The sequence below is a fragment of the Halichoerus grypus genome, chromosome 2, assembly GCF_964656455.1.
Source record: "Halichoerus grypus chromosome 2, mHalGry1.hap1.1, whole genome shotgun sequence".
Taxonomy (NCBI): domain Eukaryota; kingdom Metazoa; phylum Chordata; class Mammalia; order Carnivora; family Phocidae; genus Halichoerus; species Halichoerus grypus.
The window spans coordinates 80,491,113-80,504,134 of record NC_135713.1 but is presented as its reverse complement, the minus strand read 5'-3'; the positions used below and the strand labels follow the sequence as shown (position 1 = coordinate 80,504,134).

General features: G+C 37.8%; 1 protein-coding gene across 6 annotated transcripts in view; it reads right to left on the bottom strand.

The window, feature by feature from the left end:
• Window positions 1-13,022, bottom strand: part of KIAA0825 (KIAA0825 ortholog) — a 399,405-nt gene that overhangs the window by 197,355 nt on the left and 189,028 nt on the right. For all 6 annotated transcript variants that reach the window (XM_036094057.2, XM_078067063.1, XM_078067062.1 and 3 more), the window contains 3 exons: window positions 9,633-9,792; window positions 5,211-5,369; window positions 3,335-3,429 (listed from right to left, as the gene is read on the bottom strand). In XM_036094057.2, coding sequence (XP_035949950.2) covers window positions 3,335-3,429; window positions 5,211-5,369; window positions 9,633-9,792 — 414 coding nt within the window. The remainder of the gene's footprint in view (window positions 1-3,334; window positions 3,430-5,210; window positions 5,370-9,632; window positions 9,793-13,022) is intronic.

Below are 13,022 nucleotides of genomic sequence, written 5' to 3'. Positions count from 1 at the left end.
GTCTTCCAGAGTCATACATCTGCTGCCTGGTCTCTGACCTGACACTTGCTCTGACTCTCACTATTGGTTTAAGCCTAGAAGCTACATAACCTCAGTGTCTGTGACATCAGGTATAATCTGACTGCTTCATCTACCACCTCTAGCTCCCTGATAATGCTTAATGACCTTTATTGTCTCCTTACCCCAGCAGACAATGATACAACCGCTATGTGCTATGGGCATATTTTTTAAATCATGTGTTGTATTTTCAACTTTCAAAAACACTGCCATATCCTTTAACATTCTTGATTATGTCAACAATCTCCATGAAGTAGATACAGTAATTATCATTACTTCATTTTATTTATTTTTAAGATTTTATTTATTTGAGAGAGAGGGAGGGAGAGAGAGGGAGAAAGCACAAGCGGTGGGGGGAGGGAGCTGCAGGCAGAGGGAGAAGCAGATCCCCCGCTGAACAGGGAGCCCCATGCGGAGCTCGATCCCAGGACCCTGTGAGATCATGACCTGAGCCCAGGCTCCCCAAGTTCATTTTAAAGACAAGGAAATCAAACTCAAATAGTTTAGGTAACTTTCCTAAGGTAAGCTGACAATAGGGACTGAGAACTCAGGAATCCTGCTTTCCCATCTCCATCCTGTTCTGGGGGTGAGAGAGGTCTGGCTCACTCCAGGCTTGGGGTTTTTAGAGAGTAAGTCCACACTTGATCTGCTTATGATATGAAATTTGAAGACCATACACAAAAGCATTTAGAAGGTGAATAGAAAGGATTCCCTTCTCTTCAACTTTTTTCATATATGTGTATTTGAGTTCAGTATTGTTTCTAACATTATGTCCTGAGACAACATTTGCATCCCCATATGTACGCTTGACCACAGTGCAGGGATAGAGTAGTATAAACATACTTACCAATTAAAGAAAGAAAAAGAGAACAAGTTTAATTGCCGAGCTGAGCATATTCAGCTGAACGGCTCTAGGTTTTCTTCTTTGGCTCTGCCCACCTCCCAAAATCACAACAGTACATAAGAAATATCACTTTGTGGATGTAGGGTAACATCCATAACTCTCATTCTAAAGCTCAATGTTCTGTGGTCTCACTGTCAAATGTATTTTTTTAAATAGCCATATTGTCAAAAACTCAATGCACTACTTAAAAAAAAAAAAAAATCAGCATTTTCAAGTAAGTTCCAACAAGAGTCTCTTAGAAAAAATAACAATTTCCTTACTTGTTCAATTAATCAAGTCACATAAATTACATTCTTAAAATAAATGGGAAAGTACTAAAAAATAATTAAAACTCTCAAGTGTCCCTCATCCTTCTAAGGTAGATCAGTTATGTTCATTGCAGCTTGTAGTATATAGTAGTTTGGAGTGGAATACTTTTCATACCATTCTTTAAAGTTCCAAGGTTCTTATTAAGGTGATAGTCTAGCTGTTTCTATTAAATATTCATGACCCTTTTCCAAGAGAAGTGTTTTGAACTGTTACTTCTGGCTAAATTTGTGGGAGTTCTTTTCTCCCACTCACTCTTGCATGTGCTCTCTCAGGGAAAGAGACTTTAATAGGCATTGTCCTACCTGAAATGATTAAAGTTTTTACACAAATACAACAACATGCAATTTTGTAAAAACACAAATTCACCTCAAAGTGAATATTATACATAGCAAATACAGAAAGGTTTGAAGGATGTGTTGCCCCTAAAGTACCATTAAGTGGATTAGAAGCAGCAATTTACAGCTGAAAAAACTTAGTAATATGGAATACAGTTAATCTGCATCAACTCAAACTTTTACAAATAGCAGGAAAAAACTGACTTACCATTACTAGTTTGTTTCCAGAGAGACACATAACATCGTGTAAACATTATGTAACCATAGATTCAACAGGAGACCTGGTCTCTCCTCTACCACCCCCACCTCCCATCTCCCAGGCAACTTTGGGAGAGGATAGGAGCAGCTCTGGGGGACCTGTGCACAAATCCAGCGCATTCTCAACTAGTGCCTGCCAGGTGGTAAGCTTGCTGGGAAAGTTAGATTGTTCAGCTAGATTGTTCAGCTTCGTCCATTATGGGGTAGGAGAGCTTTGTTCAGGGGTGAAATATTAGGAATACCATTGTGACCACACATTTAAACGACAGGTTTTACCCTCAATAAAGCTGCCTTTTTTTTTTTAACCTCCATTTGGGAAATTACGGGAAACACTGGCTATCTCCCCGTCTTGATATTTTCTCATAGGCACCCAGATTTGTCAAAGATGATTTGACGGTTATATTATGTCACTGTCATTACTGTCTTTCAGGAAAAAATGGTATTTAATCTTTGTATCAAAAAGATATGGAAAGGGCGCCTGGGTGGCTCAGTTGGTTAAGCGACTGCCTTCGGCTCAGGTCATGATCCTGGAGTCCCGGGATGGAGTCCCGCATCGGGCTCCCTGCTCGGCAGGGGGTCTGCTTCTCCCTCTGCCCCTCCCCCCTCTCATGTGCTCTCTCTCTCTCTCATTCTCTCTGTCTCAAATAAATAAATAAAATCTTTAAAAAAAAAAAAAAAAAAGATACGGAAATACATTCTACATCATAAAGATTATATAACAATACTTCTCGTACTGAACTATAAGCAAACAAATGATACTTGAGAAAAGTTGCACACATATTTATCTTAGATGAAAATGTCATACTAGATAGAGAAATCCAATTTTTAAAGATTACACCTTATGGTTTTCAGTTAAGACTTTAAAGTATTTTAAAATCCATGTTAATTGATCCAAAATACAAAGGAAATATTTATACTTTAGTGCAAAATAAATTACATGTGTAGGTTCCCAGCTAAGATCACATTACCATTTTATTAGATTGTCCGGGTGTGCGGGTGTGTGTGTGTGTGTGTGTGTGTGTAAAATAATATGTAACTGAAACTATAGCAACAAAGTGCCAAAATTACTGGCTTCAAAGCAAAAAATTCGATCACGACAGTTTTACTTATATGTTTCCCTGATTAGACTGGTTGATTTGGCTTGCCATTTTGTATGCATTCATTAAATTATTATAAACAAATACAAAGTATTATAATGACATTCAAGTTGATAAATTTTGGTGTGTACAATGCAAAACTATTATACACACGAAGTCAAACATATTTAAAATTCAGACTAAAACCAACTAATTTCATCTCAGAAAAAATTTTTACTGCCTTTTGTAAATACTTACTATGGAAAAACAGCATTTACAAAGTATACTTGGTATATTTTCACATAGGTCTCTCTCTATATATCTAATATGTAAAGGATATATATATACATACCCTTTTCCCCCAACCAGATCCCCCAAATCACAAATCTCATTACCTGTTTTTGAGCAGTACACTGAAGGTCATCTTATCCAGTCCCAGATAATCTGGCAGCAAGTTTGACCAATTCCAGTTCCATTTTGTGATGGCTGACTGTTGATAAATGAGAACACGCTATTGTTAGTTATTAATCAGAGTTAATATGATCAGTAAATTAAAGCTCCAGCTGTGATAGACTAACTAAGAAGGAGGGGGGTCCAGAACAAGGACTTAGACAGATAACATCAATCATGTCCACAGAAGAAGGTTTTTATTCCAATAAGACAGCAATTAATTTATAAATCCATTTGGGGATGTAGTCATTATTTATAAAAATATAAATCAATTTCTTGAGTCGTTATTCTTCCCAAGTGCTAATGGCATTTGCCCAACAAGTTTCCCTGAGAGGGTGACTATTTGAAAAGAAAGTGAAATCACTGGCAACTTTTTCATCTATCAACTGATAGTTTTTATTTTTTAGCACCCAGAAACTTGACTAAAAAAAAAAAAAGACGACTTAGAAGTGCTATGACTCAAATTACAAGACACAGCTTAATTAGAGTGTGGAAATAATGTTATTTTTGGATAAGAAAATGCTTTAAAGGGGAAATTAGAACAACCTGTAAATATAAATAACATTCCTTTTTCTCATTTAATAGGTAATTTCACAACAGAGTAAGGAGAAAAATTGCTGTGAAAGATAATCTCATAATTCAGAACGGAATAAAACATGCCATTTATTTAAACGAAGTGAGGATAATTTAACAGCTACAATGATTATTTATGGTTTGGAGCAATCTAATGTACAACAGAGAAAAGCAGACAATACACTCAAACTTACACAATATATTTGGTTTTCAAATTCCTTAAAACTAAACAATTTTGATAATAAGAGTCCAGGCCAATGTTTAAAATCCTCTAAGAACCATGCCCTGTCACCTGCTGATTAATGGAGCACCACAATCCTGTCATAGAGCAGGAGAATTCTGCCCCGGGTTGTCAGCATTTGAAGGTCTTATTCTACTACGGTATTGATGAATGTAGACTAGGGTTGTAACAGGCATGGCAAAAATATTATCTGCATCCCGAATTAGGCCATTGTTTTAATTCTTATTTTCCTCAGAGCTCTAGGTCAAGCAATCCTTCTCTTCTCCCTGTTAGTTCAAAGAGTCTGTCAGGAGGCTTTTCCCTTTTTTATTCACCAAAAGAACAACCAAAGCAAAAGAACTTAAGGTTTCAAATACTTTGGCTTAAATATGACCTTTTTAATATAATGACTGAAGCAGGTAGCTTAAACAATGGCATAATTAGACATTAAAAACGTGTGGAATTTATTACATTACCTTTATTCCAAATATCCGGACTTTAAGATCATTTGCAAATTCATTTGAAAATGTTTAGGGTTATAAAAAGGGAAATTTACCTCATGCCACTTAAAATAGCAAGTCAAGGCTTTATAATTAGTTGTAAACTCTTTTATTATTTCCCTTATAACTTAGATAAATTCATAAAAATTGCAAGGTGTTCTTCGAGTGGGTGGATTGGGGATGGGGGTGGGCAGCAAGGGAGAAGACCATTACAAAATGCCTGGTTTTTCAGGCCTTCTGTAGACAGAGTCAAACAGATGTTCCCTCTGCCCATGGCGAACTGACCTGGTCAAAAGTTAAATTATACAGACCAAACATATGAATCAGTTTGACAAACAGAAAGAAGGTAAAATAACTTTTCCAAAGTCAATTCACGCAGACCACATAAGAACAAGGCCTTTTGCTTCCCAGCCAAAAAAAGAAAAAAAAAAAAAAAAGCTTGTAAGTATTCAAACACAAAGCACCTTTTTCCTTTATTTATGTAAAAAAAATCACACATTTAAGTTAACTTTATTATTTTCCACATACCTGATCTAGCATGTTTTCACTAAATGCCTTGTACACCTGGAAAGGGTTAAAGGCAGAAGGCTGATCTTCCACACTCCTCAAGGTCGTCTTTAAAGGTCTGATGGGTAATGGCTTTTCCTCTGAACCATTCATAGAAAACAGCTGTTCTTTTAAATATTCCTTCAAGGGGAAAAAAAATTACAAGTCGTGATGGTGGGAAGCATATATTCTCTTTAAAAATACACTGATCAATATCCAAATCTACCCTTTCAGCACATTTGCTAGATTACAGTGTATTACTTGCCTCAGGACAGAATACATTTTCAGAAGAAACATAGCAGAATACCAATCAGCATTGCAATAAACCCATCAAAAACAGGTTCACCTAATATATAGGCTAGATTAGAAAACCATTTAACAAATTCTCACATAATGAATGTATGCTTGATATATCAGAATCTTTTAAATAGGCATTGTTTTGTCATTGGTTCATGCGTTAACATGCCTGGTTACCAAAACTTAACTCAGATGCATGATTCCTCACAGTACAAGATTGCTCATTCATTCACTAAGTGCAGTTGTTATCTACTCTATGCTCAGCAGAGTGCTAAGTACTCTGATATTTCACTGCAAGCAATCTTCCTTTATGTAGAATTAATTATAATCCAAACTCCTAAGCTCTATTTCCATGCTGTGGACTGAAAAATATCAAGGTTCAAATGAAGCTCAACATATGTAATTCTAATCCCCCAACTGCCCATGGCAGCCTGGGTAAAAAAGTCAATCTACTGCTTTATATTTCATTTTCCATTCATAAATAAATAAGGTGAATGATCCTATTTTATTGGACTCTTTCTGGAAGATGACAATTAAAATGACGTCAAGGTTCCCATGTAAACCATCAAATACTTACTATTAATAAGTCATTTAAGAAATAAAATAATATAAAAGTTCTTCAGTATGTCAAAATATAATTTTTTCTTCAAGAGTAGGACTAGGTTGAGAACATTAGAGCTGAAAAGGACTTCAGAGGTCATCTGGAAAACCCTTGCTACTCAAAGTCTGGTGCCCAGCCCAGCCCAGTCAGCCTGGGAACTTGTTAGAAAAACAGAATCTCGGGCCCCACCCCAAAGGGACTCTAACTACTAACATGATTTCCCAGGAGACTGGCAGGCACTCAAAAGTTTTTGAATAACTCTAGCCCACACCACATTCGGCAGTTGGCTCTGAAAAGTCACGGATGAATCTGAAGTTAGACAGGAGTGAGTGAGAAGCCACGTCTTTGGTCTCAGTTCATTGTGCTTTTTCCTGTGTCTCTATAATATAACTTCCTGAACAGAGAATGCCCACCGTCCTCATCCAGGAAGGTAAATTTTAGATCCTAAAACCCTAAACATCAAAAGCAACTGCTACTTAACTATGATAATCATTTCTTAAATTTGCTCATTGTGGACATCTCCTTAGATGAATTCTGTAGCATCATTTACAGAGACTCCTAAGTATCATTAGATAATAAAACCACCAGAAAAGAGTGTTATGCTTAGATTTAGATTTTTAAATTTTTTTTTTAAGATTTTATTTATTTGCGAGAGAGAGAATGAGAGACAGAGAGCATGAGGGGGAGGAGGGTCAGAGGGAGAAGCAGACTCCCTGCTGAGCAGGGAGCCCGACGTGGGACTCGATCCCGGGACTCCAGGATCATGACCTGAGTCGAAGGCAGTTGCTTAACCAACTGAGCCACCCAGGCGCCCTAGATTTAGATTTTTATACAGAAATAAAATTTCTCTCCATCATGATTTCTGAATGTAAAATTTTGAAAAGGAATAAAAGATTCTAACAAGAACAACTGCTTTGTTGGCTAATAACCATCTGTTTCAACTGATTTCCCCTTACATCACTACATTTGGCTTTTTTGTTGTCCTTGTTCCACAATTCAAAAGAGATCAAGTGCTGTGTTGCAAGCTGGGACCACAATGGTGTTTTCTCCCTTGTTAATTTCTCTGACCTCTCCACTATCTTCTCACTATTGTCACTCGTCACCACCCCTTCTCAAAAACCTGATTTTTTTGGTGTCGCTTTAACCAGACTTATTGCTAATGTGATGTATTTCTCTAGAAAAGATACATTCTTCTTTGAACATCCTTTCTTGAACACCCTCCCTGTGCAGTTACATATGTATTTCTCTACCTACCGTTTCTGTGTTTTTCTCTGCTGGAGAGTCCCATGACCTCAACTACCACCCTCAGTGAGGCCACCAAAATCTCTCGTCATGGCCTCCCTCATCTTTGTTCGTGGCCACGTTCTTCCACCACCCACTGGACTTTTATGCTCCCACATCTTTCCTTTATCTCAAAGACGAACACTCTTAAACTCATTTCCTCTCAGAACTTTGTTATGACTCGATGGCACACTCATTCTTCCCCTCGCCCAGGCCCGTACCTGTAAATGCCGCTGTATCTATGCTCCCTTTTTGAAGCATATTCAGCAGTACACCTGAAAATGTTCAAGACTCATAGTGCTACTCAGCAGGCGAACAAACTTCACAGTGCAATTACACCTACAGCTTAACGACGCCTCCACATACAGGCCGCCGTTAGGACAACGCTGGGCACTGAGTCAGCCGTGTGCCGTTACTGAGTTTGTTGCGGGTCTAAATGTTCTAGTAGTCACAAGGCAAAGGGCTCACTGCTTTCCCTGGTCTAGCCTCACCTCCCAGTACGCCTCTTCCTACCTTGCCGCGATGCTTCTCAGCACAATCAGCAAGGACTTCGCTTGACATCCCATGTGATAAACGTTGCCGTAACAGTAAGCGTATTCAGTTGTAAGGAAAGAAAAATCCTAACTTGGAACTTCATTGATCAAAATGTGGCAGTGCCCCAGTGAAGAGTCTTGTACACATCAGGGGTCGCAGCAGACCTGTTCAGAGCCGCGGCCTCAGAGGCCCACAGATTCTATGACGGAAGATCAGCCTTTCGATTTCCTGAATAGAACAGGTGGCTGACAGCCAGTAAATACTCAACTTAATTTTGCTTCTTGGTTATTACTGATCTTTTTCATGTTAAGGGCTTTTGAAAAGTGGACTGGTCTACCAGCTTGGCAATCTCTACCAGCCACGCCTGTTCTCAGAACTCTGGTAACGCCACTTTCCTAAGAATCTGAGGGTAAGCCTCCCGCCGCATCTGCTCCTCAGTAATCACCGTGGTCACTTAGGCCCATCTGGGTGGCCATGCGGCCATGCCGATGAAGACCACGACTTCGCAATGGTGGTCTTGCTAACAGTTAGCCAAGGCCACGAGCTCCTGAGTTCCCCACACAGAAACCCTAAACAAATGATGAGGGATCATTAGCAAATGGGAATCAGTTGTGTAATTTGCTAACCATTATACACTGAGCTCTGGTGCCTCAGGGACCGGACCATTTCTCACAGCCCCAAATCCTTCACATTCTTTTTAGGCGATCACTGAATGCACTATTACATCACCTGCTTATTGACTGGTTGATTAGCTCTAGGAAAGCCAGGAAACAAAATTTACTTGAAGTAACTTTCAGGTAGGTGGTAGCGGAAAGAACATTTATGTAACTGGGTTGTAAAATGTTGTGGTAGAATTTAATTCACTCCTCGGAAATTTATCGTTTTTAAGGCCTACCTCATTGAGATAAAACACTATAGCTTCCCATTATTCATATTATAGAATTTTTAGTATTCCGAAAAATAAATTCATACATTTGCACATAAACACATAATTCTAATTCACATTAGATGTCACGTTCTAATTCAGGTACAAATGCTCAAATTAAAAACCTGATGAAGTCAGCACACTTGTATTGTTCCAAGTCCATAGCTGAGATACCTGCTCTTTACATTTTTGCTCAAACAGCCAGAAACATGCAAGGTCAGAGGCTTAACCCAGCAGAGACGTAGACAAGCATGACATCGGCTCTAACCAGTGTCCATGCATTAATGCATTTTCTTGGGTTAATCTAGCTGCTCCCTAATATGGTTCAATATTCTTCTCGAGTTTTCTCATTATGCAAGAAATCTACAACTTCACCAGACAAGTATGACGTCTATAGGAGAAGAAGTACGTCTCTCTCCGGAAAATTCATCACTTCACAAACAGCAGATTTTAACATCAGCTTAATAGTCACAAACACACAATTCCCAAACTACACGTCTAGTCTATACAATTCAGAACTGAACGGAGTTTATGAGCCGTGTTATTGTTTAAACCATATAAATAAAACCTACATTGTTTCGGTGAAGCTTCTGCTATACAAATGCAGAACAGCCGGGGCTGAATAGATTCTATTAATAATGCAATATTGAGTTTGGTATTGACTTTAAGAAGTATTATCACCTCCTTGACTAACCCTTAGCTGCCAGCAGACGCTGCCTCAGGCCAGTACACACCTAATTGCTCGGTAAAAAGGCCGTTTCCCTACCTCATTGAGCCGCATGATGTGATAAATTTGCCGCAGGTACTCGCCGCCACCTGGTTTGTGGCAGATATCCAGGACCATCATGTTTATTTTCTGCTCAGTCAGTTCAAGAGCACTATCTCCTTCTTCTAAGGCTGTGCTTTTCTCTATTGTCATAAATGCACTAAGTACAAAGAAAGCATATAAGTATCAGTGGTGAAGAATTGTAAAGATGGAAAATAATCCAAGAGATTGAGTGTGGAGAGTCGATGTAAATCTCATATTCAAAGCACCATAAAGACTGCTCAAATAGGTAAGCTTTCCCAAACCGCCCCTGCCCATAGAAACAGTGACTCAGAACTAAGCACCTGAAAGCACTTTAAAAAAATTGAATCGTTTCTTTAAAACAGTTCTTTATTGCATTTGTACTCCTATCTATAAAACATTTTCCCATTACTGCAATTGTTGAAATTGCTATAATCATGGGATGAAAACAAAACATTTCTTTTTAAGAACATGTAAGAAATAATTTGTATTTTCTCTTTGAGGATAAAAAGTATCTTTGATGCCAGAAATAGCTTTGGTATTCTGTCTTTTGTAGATTCCTCTTTACACCTGTCTTAGAACACATTAAAGACTAATTACAGTGTCAAAAGGGGGAGCCTATTATGCTAAATATAGGCTGGGCGCTTCCTGGCAGTGTGCTTACCACTGAGGGTTTTTAAATTGGCCTTTTGACACTTGTTGCCTTTTAAAAATATATGGCCCCTGTCCTGTTTCTTCTTGGTAAGGATACCGAGCAAAAGTCACTACCCTGATTATTCTTCCAGGAAAAGGGTTATCATCACCACACCGGAATATGCAACTTTTATTTGTGAAACATTTCTAAGAATACATTCGCTTGTTATTGATTTTAAACATTATTCACATAGTAACGATGAATGACATAAATTAAAAAAAAAATTCTCCAACTTTACCAGTGTAAAAGAAATCATGGTATTCAACGTACATCATATATATCCCACACCACTTTTCTTCTTACAGTTGCTATTAGGATCATGTTAGGGTTTGCAATCTAAGTATTCTTAAGAAAATGCATGGTTTTCCACTGTTCCTCAGACTAAATGAAATTTACTGTGGTGTAATCAGCTATATACTGCAGTTCATTACTGAGATTTTGCCATGATTATAAAATTAGTTCTGCTAAGAGTCAGTGCCGCTGACCTGAAGACTAAACCAAATGATACCCAGCTGCTGGACATTAACTTTTATATTGTTTCCACATGTAGTTTCTCTTAAAAAAACTTTACAATTGTATAAAGCTTGCTAAAAATAAAGCGAATCCTACTCTTAGACAGCGAATCCTACTCTTAGACATATTCATTACCTAGAGTTCTTTAAACAAACAAAAAAGACCTTGTTGCAATAAAAGAAGTTTGTAAATATCTTTTCGAAGCTGCGTACAGGTTGCAAGCAAAATTTCTTGTCAGGTTGTATAGACGCTGACATTGAAAAAGTTGAGGCCCTCTGACAAAAGAGTGTCTCAGTGTCAGCCCCTGAATTGTATCCTTTCCTGTCCATCACTGTGCAGGTGAAGCAAATGATTGGATTCAGTCAATGCCATGATTAATGAGTTCCTCTCTGGATTTGGGACTGCCTATCAATCATGTCATTAGGGAGAATGTGCCCTGAAAGAGGCAGACCTTAGCCAAGGAATAACTGCATTAATCTTAATCTGTATATGCACCCAGCCAGCCAAGTCAGGGTCACCATGATGAAAAACAATAATCTTCAACTCGACAAATTACTTTGCAAAGACAGACATTTCTTTACTTTTGGGGCTGTGTGTTCTCCAGAATCTAAGCTGACTGTTTACAGCTTGAGTGTTACTACAAAGTGAAGGTTATTTTAATGAATAGTAATGTTCAGGCGGTACACAAGACAAGCAAAGGCTTACAGCTGCCTGCCACCTTTCCACTGCAGGTCTTTTCACAATTTCCATAAAATTAAAGTTAAATCTGAATGCGAGTGAAGGAAATCTACCTAAATGATACTGTGTAGTTCCAAGATAATCGTCATGGAGAATTAAAATCTCAATTATCTTAAGAGAACTATTTCAGTTTAAATGGTTACATTCCCAAACTTAAAACAATTATGGTAAAAGCCAAGGCAGCCCTTCACCTATATAGAGTTACCAGGGTTTAATATACGTTTTCCTTATGGTACAGATCTAGAAACTAAATGATCATCGATTTGTGAGAAATATGTAGAGGTAGAAGTTCACTTGTATAACAAATAATCAACCTGAAATCAGAGTCAAGAAGTACATTCCTATAGTGCCCATTAAATCCTGTAAGTGGTGACCTAACGTGAGTTAAGAGGTTAAATTTAACCGTTTCAAATAAATATAAGAAATAACTTTAAGTCTGAACTTTTATATATTGATATTCGAGAAACTGAGAAAGACAGCATTGTGCTAATTACATACTTACTACTACACATTCAGTAACTTTGAGGACTGTACAACATTTTTTAAAGATCAGCAAATTTCATTTTGGATGCATGTTGCAACAGATAGCTAATCAGTCAAATATTAGCTAGAAAACTCCCTATATAGGAGGTATCAGATGTGTTGGTGCTGTTTATAAGGAATTTAAACCAACTTTAAAGGAAAAATTTTATTAATGGATTTCTGTAGGTGGCCCCAGGTATATAGCTGAGACATTACTTCACACTGATCTTATTGATAGAGGGACCCCTAAATCAAAAGTATCACAAATTTAACTTTATCATCAGATCCACTATTTTTATTCTTTTTTTTTCCTCTCTCTTCATAACCACTGTCGTGGATATGACATCTGGCCTTAATCTTTTAGTCACTGGATTCAATACCTGTAAATTGGTATTGAATGCAAATGTAAAGATTAAGAAGGCTGCTTTTACAGTCTCTAAGCATTTGCCTGACTGCTGACGTTATTCCTACCCACAGGACACCCCAGAAATAAATTTCTAGAAGTCAGTATGACAAGACCAGGAAAATCACGATTACCTACATTTTTCCATTTGGATGAACATGAAGTCTTACAGATTAATACAAACCAGTAAAGAGTATTCGTTATCATGATACCAGTGAGTGCATTTTAACAGAGTTTATGAATAACAAATGCTTACTAGTTCTAAGCCTGATGCTAAAAACTTTATGAATGTTATTTAGTTTTCCAAAACCACTCCCACCAGCTTGGTATCACCACTGACGGTGAGGCTTTGAGAGATTCCATAGTTTGCCTAAGATGGCCCACTTCCAAGGGATTTGTATTTGCCCATCTGATTCCAAAGCCTGAGCTCTTTGTCACTACCATGTACTAAGGAAAGTAACAACTTCTAGTCGTTTCAGGCAGAGAGTTAAAATAGTAT